We start from the raw sequence: 23708 nt of genomic DNA, 5'->3' as shown, positions 1-23708 counted from the left end.
CATAAAAGATGATTCCAGTATCTCAAACAGTGAGCTATACCAGTTTTTAAGAGAGCACCTGTATCGATTCAGTACTCTCAGCACATAACCTGAGATGAGATATTGCGAAGTAGTATCGGTGCATCCTTTAGCTTCCTTTTGAATTAATGTTCTCATTTTGTAGAGAGAATTGTACAGAACCTCGCTAAAGTGCTACCTGGGGGATTTTAAACTTGTTGCTTGATTCAGAGTTGAATTAAATTGGTCGTCATGCTCTTTTGTTGCTGACCAAGAAAAACACACAAAAAAACTAAGTGTTTCCAAAGATTTAAGTCAAATATGAAGGATATTTACTTTTCTTCAACTAGGATGAATACTCACAAGTGCCAAAACAGTCTTAGGTTAAATAATGACATGAACCTTGGAGTTCCATGAATTATTACTGTTTATAAGCTGTATGAATTTGATAAAGATGTCAGCTCTTGCCTTGCCTTTCTGTCCAGCCAGCAGCGACCGCAGCTCCAATTGCTTATCATGTGTGGCCAGCCTGATGGTTAAGGAATCTAAAGGTTGCTGAAAGCCCTTTGGCTTTCCAGAGTGAAAGCCGACCGAAAGAGTATAATTAAAACTATTGGTTCTGTCCGAGTCAGACAAAAGAGCTCTATACGTCTGACATTTTTACAGTAGCCCAATTTCAGCTGGACTGCCTCGAGCTGTTTTAAAGTCCTGTTTCCTTTTCCTCTTTAAACTTCTGAAGCCATGGGAAAATAAGTAACCATCCCAACATCTCAAGCTTACTCAGGTTCTTCAGCTTGACCCCTCATTAGATTTGACCTTTCGGAGCTTTGCTAATCCATGTATGAAATTGTTTTAAAGCTAGCTGATGCCCATAATTAATGTGATTGGCTGTGGCTGGAACCAGTGCCGACCTCCCTGCCAGTATAATGAGTCAGACTTAGAGTCTGTGCAGTGTAGCGGTTTTGGGCTGACATCATATTGGCGGCAGAAAGAGAAGACTGCTCGAGCTTCTAACAAGACAATCTCATCCCTGCCAGCAACTCTGTGACTAAATGCTTTGCAACTTTCCACCAACTTCACTAATGTATCATTAGAAAAAAAGCTTCAGATGTGTTTATGGATTCAATATCAAGCTTGAGTGACTTTTATACAACGTTTACTCGGAGCACTTGAAACTAGAGCACAGCTGATATTGATACTGATATTTTTTTAGACAGATACCGATAAGGATTTTGCACCAAATCAAAGATAATCAGAAATCTGCTTTTATAAACAAATAACTAAGGGATAGTAAGGGCTCACTATACATTATCCCTTACTATTACACCTACTTACAAAATCAATAATTTGACACAAAATATCGATTTCTTAAATTATTTTATTGATTTAAAAGTGATTATATTTCCGTTTTCAGTTGCACTCACAGTGAGAGCTGCTTCCATAGCAACAGTTCACTCTGTATCACATTAAAATGAGCTAACAGAGCTGGTATTACTCACATCAAAATGAGCTAACCTAGCTGTTATTACTTACATTAACATTAGCTAACCTAGCTGTTGTTACTAACGTCAAAATGAGGTAACATAGCTGTTATTACTCACACTAAATTGAGCTAAGCTAGCCTTTTTTTACTCACATTAAAATGAGCTAACCTAGCTGTTATTACTCACATTAAAATGAGCTAACCTAGCTGTTGTTACTAACGTCAAAATGAGGTAACATAGCTGTTATTACTCACATTAACATGAGCTAACTGAGCTGTTATCGCTCACATTAAAATGGGCTAATTGAGCTGTTATTACTAACATCAAAATGAGCTAAGCTAGCTGTTATTACTCACATCAAAATGAGCTAAGCTAGCTGTTATTACTCACATCAAAATGAGCTAAGCTAGCTGTTATTACTCACATCAAAATGAGCTAAGCTAGCTGTTTTTACTCACATTAAAATGAGCTAAGCTAGCTGTTATTACTCACAAACATTTCCTCTGATGGTGAGGTAAGACACGGTGAACAGGACCGCAGGAATCAGCGCAGCACCTGATTGAGGTTTTCTGTCTCGTCACTGTCAGAGTCTGTTGACATTTTCTTTTCCATTCACCATCTTTAAACAACGCCATATCCCGTACTGTGTTCAATTTAATGTTTTTTTCCCGTGCCGTATTCAGTTTTGTAGATGTTTCTGTTGTACCCTTCAGTTCTTGCATCTAACTCTCCTTTATTGCTTTCTCTTCGTTGTTTTCATCTCTCTCCTTTTTTCCAGACTGACGTCAAACTTACCCGACTTCTTTCTGCGGATTGATATGATTACAGTTAGTTCTCCTGATTGTGTGATTAGAGCCGAATCCCTAGCAACGGTCTATTCTTCATAGCAACGGTCTGTTATTGATACTTCATGTGCTGCAGACAGTGCTGAAAGTATTATAAGGGCCCTCTGATGGACAAACTAGCGGATGAAACCATTTATAAATTAGTCAAAGTATTGTTTACTGCATTATATGTCCTGCTAAACATGTTTTTGTATTAGTGCAAGTTGCAAACCATTCGTTCTTTTACTGATATATCTGCTATAGGCCCATATCGGCCGACAAATATCAGGTTCTACTTGAAACCTTTTTACTTTTTAAGACTGTTCAAGACTCCCTTGAACCAGGGCAGCATTTCTTCCTCCTTTATATTTATAGATATCCTTGTTTTTTTCTTTTTAGGGCCTAGAAGGACTTCCAGGGTTGCCGGGAAAGCCTGGGAAGAGGGGCCCAAGGGTGAGTATCCCAGAATCAGTGACAAGTTCCCCATTTACATTCCTACAATTCCTCTGTTTTCCATTACCTTGTTACCTTCTAAAATCTTCTTTATGTATTACACTTAATCGCAATCATGCCTTAATCATGTCTGAGCTGCATTATATCGAGATTACACCATTAGCAGTCCATTGATATGAACGACCTTTGAGCGTTTTGATCAAGCACTCGGTGACCTCTTTGGATTACCGAGCATTACTCAGCCAGACGTTAGTTTGCTTTGGCTCTGGGTTTGATCAAGCAGTGCTGCTCTGCTGCCAAGATCCATTTATAAAGCTGCAGAGCAAACAACTGTAAGCTTCAAATCTGTGGGATGCCAATGTAAAATTAATTGAACACACACAGTAGGTATTAGATGCACATGAGAAAATTAGGCAACTTGTGCTAGTGTATATACACATTTATATTTCCAGAACACAGAGCACTTTCTATCCCGTGCATAAACAGTACTACTACTTTAATTAGGCTAGGTTCGATGTTAACATTGGTGAATGCTTCTAGTGTAACAGACTGAGTCCTCAAGTGCCATGTCTCTCAGTCTGGGGCTCAGTGTCAGTCAGTACTGTGAGCTCCTGATGGAACCACATAGACTGAGTCCAGATGTTGTGTTAAGCCTGTGTTATTAGAAGAAATATAAGAAGAGAGAAAACTCTTGAGGATGATTTGTCTCATGGGATGGTTTGTTTTTTAATCTTTTCAGAGAGCTCTAACTGATGAGCGTAGTTGCTGCCCTTGAAACGGCCTCTTCACCTCCCTTATTTGAGAATGAACCGAGCAGAAGTTACATTTGGCCCTACAGTGAGTCCTGTGCTGAAATAGATATGACTAAAAGTAACCAAAGCCATTCCCATTTCGATTGCTTTTTCTCAGCGCTCCTGCAGAAGTTCTCCTGCAGAGAGTTCTGCTACAGTATGTGTTTTAGCTACCTGCCGCAGCCTGTGAGACTGTGCCCCGCGGTCAGGCCTCAGAGGGGTGGGCTGTGGGAACCCAATCTCTTTAAACAAGGAAGAAAGAGGGCTTTGTCCCCATCTTATTAAAGGCATTTAAGACCCTGTCTGGAGCTCAGCAGCTCTATGCAGAAGTACACCAACCTCTATAGAGTTCATTCATCATCAAGCTCCTGAGACCCAACAGTAGGCCACACCGACTCAGAGCACAGGGACCTGAGGGGGCAGTTCAGGTTTTTACTAATTCTTTTTTTAAACCATCAGAATTTTCCTGGATAGTTCACACGATTAAAAGTAAATACCTCACAGCTACACTAATGATCTTTGGAAAGCTCTAAAGTGGTCTGTGCAGAGCTTAACATGAGGGAGAAAAGTAACATTCACTGAGGTAGATGGAGGGTTTTTGTTTAAAACATACTTCTATTTCTTCTATATGCAGAAAGTTCATAAACAGTAACTCTTATATTTAAACTGCTTGAGAAGTCGCCTCAGTTTGCTTCCCGTCCCCCCATATTTTTCTCTGAAAGGGTTTCCTTATAACCTTAACTCTTATTGTGATTAAACTTAGACACTATTTTACAGTTTGTGTCAATTTTTCAAGGACATGTGTTGAAACTTTTTAAGGATAAAGCAAGTTTTGTTTGGGATAGATTTACTGGAAATAAAGGCATAATGTCTTCGTCAAACCCTGATACAGCTAATGGTTTTTCGCAAATATCCATCCATCCATTATCTATACCGCTTATCCTGTTCAGTGCTGTGGGGGGACTGGAGCCTATCCCAGCTGTCATTGGGTGAGATCGCCAGTCAATCACAGGGCTGACACATACTGTACAAGCTGTGTTCCAATCCAGGGGCTGCAGCCTTGGAAGGAGGTGGTCTACAGAGGATGCTCTATTCATAGCCTGCGTAGGCCGAACTGAAATGAGACGGTTTGGTCCACGGAGGATTTCTTGCCCGTCACCTAGCAACACATAGCTAGCAGGCTAACTAGTTAGCATTACTAACGTCACGTAACTTAACCTCTTATTTTAAAGATATTTTGTTTCATGGGCCCTTTAGTTTTTTTTTTAAACATGTGTAATCCCAGCTATTTGATTGAGTGGAAACCAAAAACTTTTATATAGTTTATTCCTCGGCGTGCAATGAATCTCGGGGCCGCGAAGAATACACCTGATGGATCATTCGTGGTCCGGATAAAGGAGGGCACATTTGTTGGCCACATCTGAAGGAGCCTTTAGATTTGGGACAGCCTTCGACACGCTATTGTGACGCAATCGGCCTTCATATCCAGCCTTCGAAGGCTGCAGCCCCTGGATTGGGGCACAGACAACCTTTTCACGGCCACATTCACACCAATAGGCAATTAACCTAACGAGCATGTTCAGACTGTGCTGAAGATAACTAGCTGTACCAGTAGAGAACCCACGCATGCACGGGGAGACTCCACACAGAAAAGCCCCCTACATCTGAACCAGGAACCTTCTAGCTGTGATCCGACAGTGCTAACCACTGCACCGCTGAGCAGCCCTTTGCATAAATCAAATCAAATAGTCCTTTTTGTCATGCAGTTACATAAGCTAAATTCCTTTTTGCCACAATTTGGTTAAACTTCTTGAGAGATTTTGTTGAATGTTGTTTAGATAGAGGTGAATCAAGATTTACTGCAAAGACTACTAAGGACAGTTCAAAAAGATTTGTTTGCTTTTGTTTTGTAAAGATAAAAAGCCTAAAGACATTGAGGGTATGTGCGATACATTCATTCTCCTCAGGGTTATCTGACTTGTACTGAGCATCTTTTATCCTTTGAATGATCTCATTTCATTTCGGCTTTCACCTCAGATATGGAGACAGTCGCACCAAGATATGATATCACGTAGACAAACAAAATGTATAAGCAGTGTGCGGGCATTTTTACTCATCACAGAAGTCTCACAGCAGCTGGGATGACACAACACAGCAGTAGGGCTTTACCTCTCTGACAGTGAGGTGTTATGTCTGACTGAGCAGACAGTCTCACTGCTGCTGCCGCTGAGCAGCATCTCTTACACGTGAGAGCGTCCACGTTCCCCGACACAGCCACGAGCCCGGCTGAGCGCTGGAGTTCACCCGGCCCTGAAGGGGAGGCTTGAGAGTGGATCAAAGGGGGCTTTGTGCAGAGAAACCGACCTGCCAGCGTGGAGTCAGAATGTGACGCTGGGGTTGCTGTGAAATTGAAACCATTTGCATAATTGCTTAAAGAATGGTTGACACTATTATGACATGAAATGAGGAACCCATGGAGACTGGAGCAAGGGAAGCTCTGTTTCTGCCAGTGGTTGATTGATGCAGAAAACTTTTTTGATTTATGTATGTTGAAGACTTCAGATTATTCAGAAATGAGTTTCATATGTAGGCATAAAGAGCCGTCTCTCTGATTAGGTTCTCTCTGTCATTATTGGTTACACAGACGCTTTCCAGTGCATCGCTTGTGATTCAGCTTATAGCGAGCACATTTAAGAGAGGATGCCAGCAGGCAGTTTGCTCATCATCGGAAAACTGTGACCTTTACCTTTTTAATCAAAACAATTTCCATGTATTAATTAAACGTTAATGTACTGTAGCATGCCAGTCATTTAAGCAATACCCAGTTGATGTTTAGATTCTGTGCTCCCCAGGCTCATCTACCACACAGCGCCTCTGTTGCAGATGAGGTGATGCATTTTATATTTCCAGCAGCAGCAACAACAACAGTCTTTTGTTTGAAGTAAATGCACTGTGAAAGTGTATGTAAAAGAAAAGACGATAACCTCCTAATATTTAGGTACACATGTTCGCCATTCACTACTTGCTCACTAGCATGCGTATGTAGGATATTGGCTTTTTATAAGTCATTATCAAGCACTTATTATTGACTTGTTAATGATATGATATTTTCTGCCATTACCACGATTTTTCCCTCAGTAGCCTTGTTGATTATTGATGGTGATCTTAATTAGATTTTCTTCGTTATGGACCTCATAAGGTAGAAGAACCACAATACTGAGCTTATTGAGATTTTAATTCATAGTCTAGTGGTTGTAGAATATTGTCATACATAATGAGACAGTAAGGGCCTGTGTCCACAAACTTACTGTTGCTAGGTTATGAAAGTGGTGGTGGCACTTCCGCTTCCTTTGGTAGTGACCGTTAAGGGCCCAATCAGACAGAGCGCGTTTTGCGAGGCGCACAAAGCGGAAAAATGCGAGACACTCTGCTGCGCAAAAGCAGCGGCCAAAAAGCGTCCCTCTCATTGAAAACAAGGACAAAAAAGCCGCCCCCAGCGGCTAAAACGCATTCTGTCTGATCGGGCCCTAAGTCTGTGTTAACTTGTGTGCTTATTTGGGTTAGCTTATTTGCTTTAATTCAAGGACATTTTACAAAGAAAACATAAAAACGATGGAAAGGAATCGTGTCCTGGTGTTAGCAGCAGCTCTACACCTGGATATTACCCTCGAAAAAACGAAACAATTAGCTTCTCCGCCATTGGTTGTGACAAAGATATCTGAAGTACCTCCCCTTCTTGATTTTGATTTGGGTGGCTGTGGCTCAGTGGTAGAGTCGGTCGTCTTTCAATCAGAAGGTGGGGGGTTCGATCCCCAGCTCCCTCTACATGTTGAAGTGTCCTTGGGCAAGACACTGAACCCCGCATCGCTCCCGGTGGCATAGCCAACAGGTATGAATGTGATAACTTAGGCCCTTTGGGTAACTACCTCTGCAGTTACCTAAAGGGTGAATGTGACCTGTAGTGTAAAAGCAGCTTTGAGTGGTTGCAAAGACTAGAAAAGCGCTATATAGGTACAGTCCATTTACCATTTATCATTTACTGTTGGTCGGCAAGGGAGAAGTGACATTGGCAATGCGGCCATTGTTCCACAAGTTGAACTGTATTACTATACAACTGAGAGCGCTGTAAGCACAGCAACAAAAAACAGCTGACGCCGAGGGGATTTTTGCGCTGAGGACGCTGAACTTCATTGGTTTGTACAGAAAAGAGGCGCTGCCAGCGCAAAAAGCACCGTTAGTGGACACAGGCCCTATAGGTGCTTTTTTATAACTTATAATCAGGTAATAGGCCTCTAATAAACATGCAGATAAGGAACTAGTACATTTTAATAAATTTGTATGAGCTTGCTGTTGCTGGTTTAGGGCGTATTACTTATTTATTGTAAAGGTAACAGTGGCTTGTTTCAACAACTGGCCACGCAGTGTCTCTGCCAAATCCATGTTTTTAGGGAGGCAGCACTAATTAGCACTATAGCACTAATTAAGCACTAAAGTTTCTGATATATAAACAGAATAAGAGTTCTGACTCTTCACGTTGAAGTGTTGCAGCGTAATGTTTCCTTCCACATGTTGTCCAGTGAAGGTGTTAGCGGGTCTGTTCAGGGTTAAAGACCTATAAAAACAGTAGCACTCCACGTGTCACCCCTGTAAAAGTCTTTGGCCCACATTGTAAACCTGGTTGCGCTCAGCTCTGGCATGCAGGTGCCCTTCATCTGCAGGCCTCAGGTGTGAGTGTGTGTGTGTGTTTGTGGGTGTGCTTCTGACCTGGGTTTACATTAACGCTTATGTGTATGTTTGTTTACTTGCTGGTGGTCTCTAAATGGTTTCTTGTCAGGAGCTCTTTTCAGTAATCAAGCAAAGAGGCACTTCATTCCTCTTCTCACCCACACGTTGATAGATAGACAAAGTGACTCATTCTCCACATTATGCTCGGCTCCATCGGGATAAAACCCGCCCACCTTGTGCCTCTTCACCTTGTGTACTGCGAGAATACAAATTGTAATATTCTGTCCCGTCCTCCCTTTTTTCTCTACGTCTCCTCTCTTTGCTTCCTATCTGGAGATAATGACTTCCATACGTTTTAATATTGAGCGAGTGGAGAGGGGAATGCTCTGAATAGAGGAGGAGGAGGAGGAAATCTGTAGATGAGCTTCTGTTAAGTGGCTCCATATGCCCAGCAGCGAGCGCCTGCGAGGGGGGAGAAGTCTGGACAGTTTGAGGGGAGCTGCTCGCCTCCTCTCCACAGTCTGATAATTGAGCACAGATAAATAACAGAGACTGGCTGGATCACCCATCCGTACTCTTACACCTCTTGGCCTCATGCGTCTGTTTGACTCGGAGTAATCCAATCCCTCACTTTCACCTCCAGCTCGGGGGGAAAAGGTTTCTCCTCACAACCCATGGAAAGTTTGAACAACTCAAAAGAACGGGCTGATGATACAGTAGCTTCCTGTTCAGGCTCTCTGAACATGTTTCAGTTTTTCTGGGGAAGATTTTCCATGCTCAGCGTTTCGCCTGTGTGCAGTTGAACTGTAGACTCCTCGGTTGGATGCCTCAGGAAGTTGTGGCTTTATTTTTCCAAACAATTCCTCCTTGCAGCTTGCTTGAATTTATAGTCCCTTCAGAAAGAGAGAAGAGATTTTGTCTGCTCACTCTCTGCTCCTGTACGTCTGCCCACCTGGCCTGACTTGCAGGAGATTGTCCTTTTTGATAAAACATTTGGCACAGATAGCTCACTATATTACATCTAAGTAGGTTATATATCACAGACACCTATGGCACAGAGCGAGTGGGGAATAAGATGTGATGGATGAGTGGCCTTCACTTTGTGGGACCCTAGAAACCAGTGGAAAAGTGAGGGGATGAGGAAAATCACATCCATATGTCATAACTTGGACAGGGGGCAGACAGGCGAGCAGGCAGGACGTCTCACAGAGCACCTATACACAAACACAGAGGGACCTCAGGGCACTGCTGACCTGTCCTATAACACAAACAGAGAGTGGAAAGGGAACAATATGTGCCTACATCTGTGAATACCTCACCTATAGTGCTAACTCAACCCCCCCTTTGCTGCTGAGGTGGAGGCCTGTTCAATGACCCCGATGATCACCTTCCTTAATCATGTGTGTCTCTGTTTTTAGGGTCCTCCTGGCCCACATGGAAACCCTGGTCGCCCTGGACCTCCAGGAGTGAAGGTACAGCATCAACAAACTGATAGCTTTATGTCAAATGCTAACAATCTGTATCTAGGAAGGGAAAACAATCCTCGGACACGACTCTTTATATGTACTGGGATGATTAAGGAACCTTCATCCCGCTACTCAATTCATGACAGCACTGAAACATGCTATCACTTCCAAATTGATAGGTATTTTATTACATAGACAAACGCTAACTACATGTGTATTTATTTCTTTTCAGCATTAATCTTCAGTTGAAAAAAGTCTCCAACTCTGCAACTGATGGATATTTTTATTGTCCATTAATATGTTGAATTACTTCTGGATTAGTTGATTATTATTTGGTCAGTATGGTTTTCCCCAAAGCCCAATGAAGTCCTCAAATGTCTTGTTTTGTCCCCAAAGACAGAAGTTGACGGTCATAGAGGTGTAAAGAAACCAGAATTTAGGCCCATTTAAGGAACTGGAAATAACAAGACAGTCTGGCTGCAGACCTGCGCTCTCAGGCCGGTTCCGTTGCAGGGTCCACTGTCAGGACCGGAAATGCACGTAAAAAATGAAATAAATATGGATGAAACAAAATTGTGTAGGTACGTCTGATTGAACAGGACAGGAAATGCACACAAAAAATTACAAAATAATATCGGGTAGGTGCTTCCGGTTTTAGCATTTTAGTCATTTATATCTTTCGATTGCTCTACTTTTAGCCTGAGTAATCTTATTTACACTCACTATTGATTTATTCTGTTGAATTGGGAGGTAAACAGGGAGTGACTTAAATTTATACCAAAAATGAAGCCCATTTAGTCTGCAGTTGGAGCTTAAGACTCTCTTCTCTTTATCAAAACACACTTCTCATTCAGAATTTACCTTTGAAAAATGATATAGGTCAACATTTTACTGCAATCAGTTTAATTTAATATAAAAACAGATCACAGTTGGTAGTAGAGATGAAGAAGATAATAATAACTCTACTGTTTGAAACATTATCAAAATTGTTGGTTATTTATTTCATATTTGGCAACTAACTGATTTATTGTTGCAGCTCTAGTTCCTCAAAAATACACAATATTGAGCTGTTTGGAAGTAATTGCACCCCAAGAGATTAAACTATGTTTTCTAATAAACACAGTGTCCAGCTGTTTCAGGAAATAATTCAAACAACCATATGTTTTGACTTCTTTTTAACAATTTATGTCTTCAGTGGGAACTAATGGGCTGGGAGGCTGAGAGCCAAAGACAGAGTAGGAAAGTCTGAAAGAAACGGACCCACGCAGTGTTTGTTTGGGTGTATGTTTACGTAGAAAAACACATTAGAGCAGCGTCCTTTTCTGATTCCAGTAGTGGTTTGTTTAAGAAACAAACACAGCAGGGAGTCAGGTCTGTATTTCCATCCATCCTTTTCCTATACTGCTTATCCTGTTCAGGGTCCCGGGGGGCTGGAGCCTATCCCAGCTGTGATTGGGCGAGAGGCGGGGTACACCCTGGACTGGTTGCCAGTCAGTCGGGCTGACACACAGAGACAGACAACCTTTCACACTCACACCTACAGGCCATTTTTTTAGAGTCACCAATGAACCTAACGAGCATGTCTTTGGAGTGTGGGAACCCACGCATGCACAGGGAGCACATGCACACTCCACACAGAAAGGCCCACTATGTCTGAACAGGGATTCATATTGGAACCTTCTAGCTGTGAGGCGACAGCGCTAACCACTTGTTCATTTTTATAATAAACTCTACATGTAGAAACACTCACATCTTCCTTTATGGTCACAAATTTGGCAGGGTGGGCCTTTAAGTTAGTTGCTACCTGGTCAGTGTTGGATGTGTCTCTCAGCTTATACTGCCTGGATTTGTGGACTTGTAGGTAAAGGACAACCTCTTGGGGATGCGTGTAGTTCAAACTGATTAAAAAACAAATATATTGCACACTCTATATGGTCCACATCTTGCTAATGTTACAAGGCCAGTTAAACAACAATGTAAACTTAAGCCAGTACTTCTTGCGGTTCATCCAGTGTTTGTGTGTGATTTCACTGAGCTTGCATGTCTGAGGTCAGATCCTCTTGGCATTACAGCACAACTCTTCAGCCTCTCAAAAAGCCATTTGTTTCCCTTCAGGAGAGAACAGCAGTTTTTAGTCGATCTGGCTCACTAATTTGCAAGATCCTGACATCAGTCTGTGTTCCAGCTGATTTGAATTGTCAACAGAGAGGGTTGTTATGCTGCATAATATGCCCATCTGATATCACAAAGGAGTCTGTATGTTAGCTGGAATAAAACGCAAAGTTGCTCATATGTCAAGTCCGTAACGAATTCATTTGAATGCATTGAATTTCTGCATTTTCCACACTGTCTTTAAACATTAAAAGAACATAATTGATGCCATGCTTTGGCTCGCTCTAACCGGGGAAAAACCATAACTCTTATATTGTACATATGTGTCACTGGAGCCTGGCCAAACCTGGCCCAGCTCAGTTTGACCCATTTGCACACAAACCTCAAACAGGCAGACAGCCTGGTTTGGCACGGCTCTCTGCCTGAAGAGAAATGAACACGCAGGGTGAAAACATGCTGAGTTTCAGCTGAGTTTTGTTATGAATATGTCGCGTTATCAGAATGTAATGATGATTAATGGAGACACGATGATGATCAATGTACCTACTGCTGAAAGTAGCTTCCCATTAGGCTTCAAACGAAATGAATAAAGGCATGAAATATGCATATAATCAGTGGAAAGGTATAAGTGCTTATTAGGGTGTTGAGTTTTTAGCCTCTTTTTGAGTGGAAGCTCTTCAGATGATGTAGTCGAGATAAAAACCTTCAGACAGAGAAAAGACAGTGTTCATGCATGTGTGTTGCTCTTGGCTGGAGTCAAACTCTTGGCTCTTTTTAAGAAATCTGTCTGGAGAAAATTCCCACAAAAACTCTCCCATGGCAAGTCTCAGAAACAACATGTAGGTTTATTGGGCCGATATACTGTAAAACAGCAGTTCCCAAACGTTTTATGCAACGCACCCCCTTCTACATCCCGACCAGGTTGATGTACCTCCAACCCCATAGCAACATAGCCTATTTATAAGTGCATTAAAGGCATCAAATAATCAGGATATTCAAAATATTCAACAGATCACAACAATGCGCTCTTACATTTGAACCTGAAACGACACTGCAACAAACCTATGCACAAGTCCTCACTTTTAAAGAGCAAAGAAGACGAGTGATGGCGAGGAGAAACGCACAGGCATACAGGCCCATAGTGAGAGAAGACGCCGTCATGTTTTCAGCCACATTAAAGAAAAATTGAATCAAGTTTAAATTACCAAACATAACGTAGCAGTGACAGAAATTTTAACATCAGCCTAATTTGAATCAAACTGCAATAAAGTTGATAAATAAATAAAGATTGACACATGCACAGGCTCAGAAACAGATCACATGGACAGAAAGCGGATCCATTTGAGGATTTTTAAGTGAAAAATCCTCAAGCGCACCCCCTAGAGGTAGCTCGCGCACGGGAATCCCTGCTGTCCTTTGGAGAAGAGCATGCCTTTCTGCATATGACTGCACCGAGGCCTTTTGGGGCCTAAGTCCTCCGGAAAAAAATCTTTAAAAATGAAGCGTGTTCTTCAGGATTTTAACAAAGTAAGTCACAACACAGGATTTCTCTCTGTGCTCAAACTTTAATTTCTTACATAAAATGTATCAGAGCACTTCTAATCAGCTGATAACAGCTGCTATTATCGACCACAGTCCAACAAACTCTGTGCTATCACCCTTTTATTCCACGCGTACTTCTTAATATATTAAGCACTGACACAGGACATAATTTATTTCTCCGTGGGCCTATTATATTATAATTGCGTAGATAACAGTAACCGCTCTTTCACCAGTGTGACTGGAAGTTGATTGCTGACCCAGAAAGCACTGACAGGATTCCCACTGCCCGAAAAGGGAGAAGAATGTACGCGGTCACTCCCCATCACTTCTCGCTGGCTCGGTGTAAACCGAGTCACAGGAGGGCATAAACGGACTGCACTTAAGTGTAAATAAGACTGTTAGACGCACCAATAAGAAGGATGAACTCATTACTCTGATAGTGTGAATGCTCACGGCAAACTCCTCTGCGCCTTGTGAAGTGGAATGCTCTGGCTGTGCAGCAAATATGCAGTGAACGGTGCAGACGAGGATAAAACTCGTGCCCACTGGGGGAAAAGTGTCTCTGAAAGTATGAAAAAGACAATTTTCTGTGTTTTTATCTTCCAGGGACAAAAAGGAGATTACGGACTCTCCCCTGGTCATGCCCCTAAAGGACTAAAAGTATGCATCTAACAGAACTACTTCAATATTTGACATAGTTATGCAAGTTATGTTGATGTATTAAAAGTGACCTAATTTGTGCTTTTCAGGGAGAGCCTGGTGTATTTGGCCCCGCTGGACATCCTGGCCAACATGGACGAAAGGTAGAAAATGTCATTTATTCCCACTAAGACAAGCTGCATGTTTGTTTGTGCCTGTGTGTAAACAGGGAAGTAACTAATGTCTGTCGGATATCACTGGCTGTGTCCCAGATGTGTGAGAGTTCATATTGTACATGTGTGCGTCGGCTTTTTTTGCTGCTCTCAAAATGTTTTCAGACGTAAATCAGACTTCCCTGAATGAATGAGTTTCTGAATGAGCCGAGTTATGTATATGCAGGACCACTAAATCAAACGTACACTCTCGACCCCCCCCCCCCGCCCACTCTCAGCTGCCTTTGAGGTGGAAAATCTGTGATACAGCAGCGTTTAGAAGCTCCAGCCAAACATGGATGTTTGAGCTCTTGTTTGGAAAGCAGCCGCACATAATGCAGGCGTCAGGGAGCACACCTGCGTTCTGGCTCCCTTGTGGGTTGAGACACTAAAGGTTTGAGTGTCTCGGCTGTTACATCATCTGCATCACAGGCCTTCAAAAATGATGAAGGAAGTTGAGGTGAGCTGAAGTTTACCGAGGGAAAACTTTTTGCTTTCTTCAAATGCACGTTATGTCACCGAGTCTCTGGAGACAAATCCTGTAAAAAGTAGGACAAGTTCTGAATGTAGTTCAGTTCTGTGATCTGGATTGTTTGTCTACATTATTTGACTTCTTAACATGCCGCTGAGCTGGGTTATCCTGACAGAGAGTGATGGTAAGCAGCATGTTTTTCCATGGCCTTGTGCATTTTATCCTTGGCCCTTTCCCAAAGCCTGTTATCCCCCTCACAGTAATTACACATCTCAAGTTGGCCAGAGCCGGCTGGATTTCCTACTATGCACAGTGCGCAAATAACACAGCACTCTGTAACCAACTTTGTTTTTCCACAAGACAATGTTTTTGCATCCATTCTTTATTTTTACACATATATATTTCACTGTGCTGATGTTTTAAGCTATATTTATCCATATAATAGAGATCCCTAAATGTAATAGCTGGCAATATTCTTTATTTTTGTTGCTCTCAACAAATCCCCTGATAGGACCGTAAGAAGCTGCAGTAGTCAACCTCCAGTACTTCCAACTGACCCTACCCTGTCCGTGGCGCTCAGCCCCGAGCACATTGGCTCCCACTGAAGACGGAAATCATTAAATCAGCTAAGATATATCTTTATTTTCAGAGGCTCAGAGATGTCCTCAAACAGGAAGTTACTGTAGCTTCCAGCAGAAATGTCTGTTTAGGAATATATTCAGCCGCGTTTCGAGCCATTTGATGCTTAAGTGCTTATTAAAGGCGACAGAATGGTGGTGCAATTACTCGAAATGAACAACAGTGCCCATGTGCATCCTAACGTGGTCTAACGGAGTTACATACGGATCAATTGTATCAAACGTGTCCCTTGTTTGATGATACCTTACGTAAACTATGACCACAGCGTTATTTCTTCAACTAAACTGTTGACTGTAAGAGTTAGTGTTCGAGGTTTTTTTGTTAATTTCTTTAGCCTTTGCCTTTAAAGTACTAATCTCAAAGATTTTGTTCTCTTTGGCGGCACCTATGGCGATAATTTACCTGGTTGACGGTCGCTTTCCTCTTCAGACTGTTTGCCTTCATCTGAGCGTCCAATTTGTTTCTTTTTCTTTGGATTTTCACTTATTGTTGAAGTTGTATCTGTAGTCATCGAACTTTTCTTTGTTTGTTCAGCCATAGTAGATTACTGTTTACTCGCAACACTTGCAGAGAGCGGAAAAGCAGCCGCTTAGCTCCGCCTACCCTCTCTGGCAGACCAACCACTGCTGGCTGATGGAAAACGCGTCACTAACTGGGCGCCGCTTGTGATTTTTTGTCGCACCAGACACCCAGTCTTTAATACTACAAATGCAAAGGCTTTCATCAGTGGGCCATAGGCTCAGTCACCATTGTGTTACCTCATTCGGTGATAGATAGTGACTAAACAGACAGTTATTTACAGGAAAATCTTCGAGATTATTACTTTAAAGATAGGACAGCTGAAGACAGGAAACAAGGGGGGAAGAGAGAATGGGGGTGCACCAAAGGGTCATACTACAAGGTCTTATGCCTCTGTACATGGGGCGTCTGCTCTACCAACTGAGCTAAACCAGCGCCTTTGCAAGAGCTTATAGGACAATAATAATGTGAGAACAAAACTTGCAACACCTTAAATAGGATAGTTCGATCATTCACCTGCCTTCTATTTCGAAGGGATGGGATAAAGGCCTGAAGAAACAGCATCAGTGAGGGAACAGATACAACCAATGTGCGCCAAAATTCTCATGGTGAGGAATAGGGTAGTTTTTTTAACAACCAATAAAATGTCTTCAAAAGACTTCTCTGGAATGAGATATATCATGGTGTCTCAGCTTTCCTTCAGTGTTGGTTTTGGTCTTTCTATCTCCAAATATTTCCTTAAACCATCAGCTTTCCTTAAATGGATCTTAACTGTGCTACTGAGAAACGTTGATTATCTTGTCAGGTTGATTCAGAGTAGCAATAAATTCTATTCAAAACACATCCAGTGGACCGGGGGAGATACTTTATCTTTCTTACTATGTTTGTAGATGATTCAGTTAAGTGTTAGCTGTCTGGAGCTCTGTCTGATTCCAGTAAACCGCAGCCTCACTAACTCCTTCACAACAGCTCTGCCATCTTTGCTTTTAGTAACCTCCTGACACACTGGAGAGGGCGACCATGTGCAGGTGGTTTCCATTCCAATAAAATTCCCAAATTCAGCATTTCCCCCAGATTTATCTTGTTAACAGCAGGAGAAAACTGGAAACAGCACTCAGACGATTGTTGGGCACAAAAATCCTCCGCTGAAACCAAAATGTTAGAAATTCTTTCAGCAGCTTTTCAAGCAGAGGGACACACCCTCTTACTGAGTGGGGGGAATCTTCCTCTCATTTTATTAGGACCTGAATAAATACTGTGTAAAAATAAATATAAGTGTTTCAGGTTACAGACTGTTTTCTGTATACATTAAAGGAGAAGTTCGGTATTTTTAAACCTGGGCCCTGTTTTTGGGGTTGGGTGTTGAAATGACTCACAGGAAGAAAAACTTTTGGAATCAGTCCAGTAGATGGCCTCCGCTGTAGCTGCGATATGGCCGCAATGGCTGCAACATAATCCACTGGGGCAATTGCGCCTGATCAAAGTACGTTTTTGCCACTGACAGGCTCAGATTGTTACTCCAGGTGTCCGACAACATTACGGAAATGATCCCTACAAAGATTGTTTGATCCTTTTTGTGTAACCAGAAACAGAAGTCTCGCTCAAGGAGATGTTGCTCTGAAATCTCGCTCTGAAATCTCGCGGGTGGTGAGGTTTTACAGGACGGTGTAAACGTGAGTTAGAGTTGGAGAAACGATTTGGTAGAGATTGTTGTGTTGGTGTACAGAAAGCATAGGTTAGTGTGTTTGTTTTATCCTCCTCTGCCTGTTGCCCCTCTCTCCTCATTCTCTCTCTTCGTCCGTATACTCAAATGAATATGGGACGGCATTCGAATTCAAATGCCTCATCTTCATCGTCGAAATCAGGTAAATATTCAGCCATGGCTTTTGAAATATATTCTTGCTGACAGCCCTAAAACTAATCCTCTCTCCAACTCTTAGTAAAAAATAGCGCCCAGCTTTAAAAATACCGAACTTCTCCTTTAAATGCTCTATCTATGGAGAAAGAAGGGGATCTTTTTTACAGGAAATCACTGCTGAGTTTACCTGACACTCTGCGTGTTTCTGCAACATCTGTTTGGATAAACAAAGCCATAAAATCTTGTGGAAAACATGCTCTTCTTTTAAATTACACTCTGCAGCAGTTTCATCACACAGAGCTCAGTTTGTGGTCAGTTATCAGAATTAAAGAAACAAAAACTATCCATGAGTACAGTAAAAGGTCAACGTGAGGTCAGCTTTCAAATGCCAGAAGAATGCTAATTAAAAAAATGCTGTCACACAATATGAGCAAACCTTTCTGTTTTAAACACACCCACCCACACACACACACACACACACACACACACGCATCCTCGTTTGGGACACAATAGCATGAGTGCAATAATGCCTTGGCTGGAGCTCCAACAGTCTGTTATGCAATCGGGCAGCGCTGACTGTGAAAAACCATCTGGTCTGTTCAAGGTTCCTTTTTGGAGCTGCAGTCCTCCCCTGTACAATGAATGGAGGAAGACCTCTACTCGTCTTGTGAGTCACGGAACATGGAGTCATGGGAAAAAGCTGATATTCTCCCTCTTGATTTATGGTAATGGAGGGTCTTTGCTGGGTGTGGACCTGCATCCTGGCAGAGATTCAGTCGGTGTAAAAGATCCCCTTCTGATGATTAGTTCAGGTGGGATTCTGCTCCGTCTGATCTGGTCTCAGTTGACCTCAATGACACACATTCCCTCAAGTAACTGCTGACAGACATACAAAGTATTAAACCGCATTTTGCATCCAGCAAATAAAGGCAAGCCAATCAGCCTGGCTCTGCTGAAAGCCACCAGACACCTCATTGCTTGCAGCTGTTCTTAACTCACTTAGAGTTTCTTGATCGTGAAAGCCAAACCTCCTCACAGGGCACTTTTGTATTCAAATTACACTGAAATTCCATCATCTGCCACAGACGAAGCTCGACATTTGTCTGCTCTTGTCCAGCCGGCTGCCAAAGCTATGACCTGCTGCTGCTTTGTGGACCCTTTTCGCTGAGTTTGGTGCTCAGTCTCTTGGCCCGCTGCCAGAGAAAGCCTTCCTCACTGTGGGAAATGTGTAAAGATGTAATGGGGAGGTTGCCTGGGAGTCACGCAGCGGCCTGCACTGTAAAGTTAGAAGAGACTCGTGTTTGTGTGTGTGTGTGTGTGTGTGAGGTTCAAACAGAAACACTTTGGAGTATATTACCAGCCCTGGACCAGTGTGTCGTTTGCACCGCCAGCTCTGATCATGTCACGCTGGAACAGCACTTAACTTTTTATATGGTGTGCAGCCGTCAAGACTTTCCTTCCTGCTCCACAGCGTTGTAACATTCTTTACCTTATTTGCTAATTTGTGCAAGAAAGAAGTGTAAGGCTTTCCAGGTGTGAGTACAGTTCTGTGTGGAATAAAAATAAAAATCTGTGGAAAGCACAACATCTTCTGCTGCTAAGGAAAGTCTGTTACTTATTCTGCAAGTAGGGGAAACACTGCTGCTTTCCTGCTGCTGCTGCACTTCGCCTGCTGGCTGCAGGGTTGATCTGGTGTGAGTTACACTAATTAAAGCTGTTTGCTCGTCTTAGAGAGGGAGAACTAATGGAGAATATGATCTTTTGCCATCTCTGTGTCAAACAAAGGCTTAACAGAACTGTGAAAGCCGTCCAGTTTTGTTGAGTCCGCTTACAATACACATGCACACACCTACACACTTCAGGGACAGACTTCCTCTCTCTTCTTTTACTGTACTCAGCTGTACTGGCCTCGCTGGAAGGCCCAGACGCATTCTTTTGTCCTTTCGTGGCTGCAGCACTCTGGCTCCAGCAGGAGACTCATCTGCTCCAAAAATCTTGTTAGAGACGTCCAACTCAAAGCACATCAGGAGTCAGAAGAAAAACTGACAAATAATCATCAATAAGGAAGTTTACAGAGCAGCGGTTTAACAGCGTCTGATTAAATTACTGTGGACAGTGGACCAGCATCTGGCTTCACTCTGAGTCCAAAAGCTGCGAGATAGAGATATAATAAAAAAACAATCCTAAAAAGAATTCTGTTTTTCTGTCTTTGTAAGGATTTTATTTGACTGAGGAGCAACCTCTGACCATATAAATGTTTGTTACATGCTTCAGTGAGTAGACGTTTAGTTTCCTGCTGTTTGAGTATCAGTAAGTCTCATATGACGATAACATCAACGCCTTTAGTCTAAGATGATTGGTTTGTGGCTGGAGGATAGTTGTGTCTGAAAATGGGATAAATGTGCTTTTCTGAGATGCTACCCTGGACTTATATTGACCCGTTTGATCAACGTGGGTTACAGGCTGCCAGCATCATTCTTCTGAACGGCTTCAGTCTAGTTCTTCAGCCTTTTGACCCTGCCTGACCCACCAACAGGTCCATTCGTTTTAAGTTTTTATTTTATTGTTTGTACTTTATTAACCGAATAAAGGGTGAATATAAGATAAGAAATATATATAAATTATATAATATATAATATATATATATATAAATTTATAGTTTTACATGTTTGTAATTCAGGGTGGGAATCGCCGGGTAACTCATGATACGATACGCAATATGTGGCCCATGATAACGATAATATCACAATACAGCAATTCTGCAATAATTTATATATTGCAAGACGATCATATAATGATACTAGGGCTGAGTATCGATATTGTTTTCTCAATTCGATCCGATTTGTGTTACGAGTGTTTCAGTTACAATATCAGTGCACCTCTAACCTGGTGCATTATCAAAATGTTTAATGTTTACAATCAGAATTAACCCCAAAGAAGTCACATCATGTACTTTCTATTTAACATGACCAGCACACAGCAGTCAACACATTAACAATGTTATGAATCAGACGGCTTATGAACGTTTTTTCCAGTTCAGACTTTTAGTCTGAACATCTGGCTCATGGTTTTGATTAAACGAACTGAGCTTCAACTTGCGCGAGATTTGGCCACGAGATCTCACAGCGCGACTAACAAAGCCACGCGAGAGTTACAGGGAAAGGCATACTGTAAAACAACACGCCGAAAATACACTCACGGCCAAAGCCAACGCTAACAGAGAGTAACATAAACATCAGTGCAAAACTAGCTTACATATTCATGGACGCACACACGATAAAAAGAGTCCGTCGGCGATAACTGATGTCCCCTTAGTAGCTGCAGTAAACAAGTCCGGGCATGTCTGCCTCACTGCCGTGTTTCGAGGGGATGCGCTGAGTCGTGCTGCGTTCAGGAGTTTTTACATATTTTTAAAGATTGATCGATTAATGAATTGATATTGGGTCATTCAAATGACAATCAATTCTAATGGGAAAAATAGATTTTTTAAACCCAGCCCTAAGCTGTTTCCACCACGTCTCCAGTCTTTGTGCTCAGCTAACGGTGTCCTGACAGTAGCTCTGTACAAGGGACAGACAGGAGTATCTATTTCCTCATCAAAAAAGCAGATAAAAGTAATTTTAAAAATTACTATTCTATTCTTTTTGCAAAGTTAAAAGTGGGAAATCCAGATTTTAGGAGGCTGTGGCCCACAGTTTTATTAGCATGTTGCTAAAATCACAGTGTGCTATGGATTAAATTTCAGAGATGTTAGCATTCTGCAAAGTGAAGATTACTCCTTGTTATTTATTCACATGGAAACGATCCGAATGTCAGAGCCAAACATAGAACAATCCTTAAATTTAGCTACACTCCCCTTCCTCATCACAGTCACAGGGCCTGCAGAACCTCAGTGCTGCCTTTGAATGGAGCTCTGCTTTACATCAATGCTACCGAATATCTCAGGACATTTGCAAAAGGGCATTTGAATCCTCGTGTATACACAGTGCCTGCAGTCTGTTACTGCTTGCTATGGGTCTCTAAAGGTGACATGATTGTTTACACTGGTCTAAATTTTTGTACATCAGCATCTGGACGCCCGTGGTTTACTTGCTCTGCTGCAGACAGGACAGGGCAGCTGGTTGCTAATGACTTCACACTTGAGGGGATAAACGTGTTCTTCCCTCAGAGATGACTTCACATGACTCTATCTGGCCTTGATTGTGAAAAGATTAATAAGATTTGTTAGCAGCTGGCATGCTCATTTGAGACCACAGGGCGTGAAGGTGGCCATTAATTACTCTTTTTGGTTCATTTGTTCCTGTGTAATTGGCTCAAGTTTAATTAATTCAAGATTGCTGTGAATTGTTTTGTCAGAGTGCATTCATGGCATCGATTAGACAATCTCATGGCCAAGCAGCTGGGCTGCAACAATAAATGGAAACGCCATTGTTCCTGTCTAGAATAGTAAAGTGTTTTATTCAGGGTTAACCAGGCCATGCTGCTGATAAGTGCTCTATTTGTTTCACAGCTATTACATTTGTCCTTGCTGTCGACCCTTTTAAGCAAAACCTGCCGGGTCTTTATTAAGTTATTTTACTGCACATTTTATAGGGAAACAAAGTCAAGTCCCTCGAAGGCAATTGGAAAATCATTCAGCAGAATTTCAGCCCCTGCAGTGTTGACTAAAATGGTCCTGAACGCAACGTGATGAACTTCCTATCAACTAAAGTTAGATTAAATTTGACAATTGACCTATTAATTTTTCCCAAGACAGAAAATCAAATAGTCTTTTCAAAATTGCATCATTTATTCCCCCCGTGGCTTTGGGATCAGAATGTAAACAATAAGATGCCATTGTGTATTTTCACCTATTGTTTGATGTGGGGGGTGCTCAGTGTTGCAGTGGTTGGCGCTGTCACCTCACAGCTAGAAGGTTTCTAGTTTGAACACCAGTTTGGATGAAGTGGGCCTTCCTGTGTGGAGTTTGCATGTTCTCCCCGTGCATGCTTGGGTTTCCTCCAGGTACTCTGTCTTTCTCCAACAGTCCAAAGACATGCTTAATAGGTTCATTTGTGATTCTAAAATTGCCCGTAGGTGTACTGAGCGTGAAAGGTTGTCTGTCTCCATAGCCGTTTTCCCACTGGTCAAAAAACCAACTAACACTCTGCTTTTTGCTTAGTGGGAAAGGTTACAATCAGCATTCGTAACCGGGTCAAATCACTCCGCAGTAACCCGGGTAATTATCGCCTCGGCTCTGATCTGCATTGATGGAAACACAAAACCTTTGTTGACACGCTAATCTTAGCCCCCGTCTTAGCAATGCTATGCTCCGTCGGTAACTTCTGCAACTCCTCGTCATCTCGGCTACGAATTCCGCCCTTCTCTGTCCTAGCAGCGCTCAAACATCGTTCCAAATTGGATGGCGCCAAGTTTAATACACAGACTGAATGAGTAATAGATACAATAAAGACCTAACCACCGTACCATCTTCACTGTTCACTAACCCCGTTTCGGGTGCGTTTGTGACGTCAGACGGTGATGCAGCAGAAAGGAGACCAAAAGGAGTATACTCCACTGGCAATGGGAAAAGAGACAATCAGCATCTATAAGCGGGTCTTCCTGGGTCTGAAAAACCTGCATCAACACGCTAATTTAGCTGGGAAAGGGGTATATATCCCGCCTCTCTCCCAGTGACAGCTGGGATAAGCTCCAGCCCCTCCGAGACCTGGATGTTTGATGTGGAAAGCTCTAACTTTTTGTTTCTTTATCAACAGGGACAAAAAGGTCATCCCGGTCGTTCTGGTCTCCCGGGTGAACCTGTGAGTACTCTCTCTCTCTTACTGTCATGGCTATAGTTTGATGTAAAAGAAAACACATCAGTAATTTAAACGTATGTATGAAATGTTTGCAACTATAGCCCCCCTTTTAGTTCAGTAAGTATAACGTGAAATTGCCAGAGTATGTGATATTGAAAATGCCTACAGGTAACAACA

General features: G+C 42.2%; 1 protein-coding gene across 1 annotated transcript in view; it reads left to right on the top strand.

Moving 5' to 3' along the window:
- The window catches only part of col27a1b (collagen, type XXVII, alpha 1b), an 87290-nt gene that overhangs the window by 11656 nt on the left and 51926 nt on the right, over positions 1 to 23708 (top strand). Inside the window, exons 4-8 of the mRNA XM_069683171.1 lie at positions 2705 to 2758; positions 9693 to 9746; positions 14001 to 14054; positions 14144 to 14197; positions 23490 to 23534. Coding sequence (XP_069539272.1) covers positions 2705 to 2758; positions 9693 to 9746; positions 14001 to 14054; positions 14144 to 14197; positions 23490 to 23534 — 261 coding nt within the window. The remainder of the gene's footprint in view (positions 1 to 2704; positions 2759 to 9692; positions 9747 to 14000; positions 14055 to 14143; positions 14198 to 23489; positions 23535 to 23708) is intronic.

The sequence above is a fragment of the Semicossyphus pulcher genome, unplaced genomic scaffold, assembly GCF_022749685.1.
Source record: "Semicossyphus pulcher isolate SPU_LCO1_2020_fin unplaced genomic scaffold, fSemPul1.0.p SCAF_6, whole genome shotgun sequence".
In the NCBI taxonomy this organism is placed as follows: domain Eukaryota; kingdom Metazoa; phylum Chordata; class Actinopteri; order Labriformes; family Labridae; genus Semicossyphus; species Semicossyphus pulcher.
Note: the sequence above shows the minus strand (reverse complement) of the source record. Positions and strands in the feature narration are given on the sequence as shown.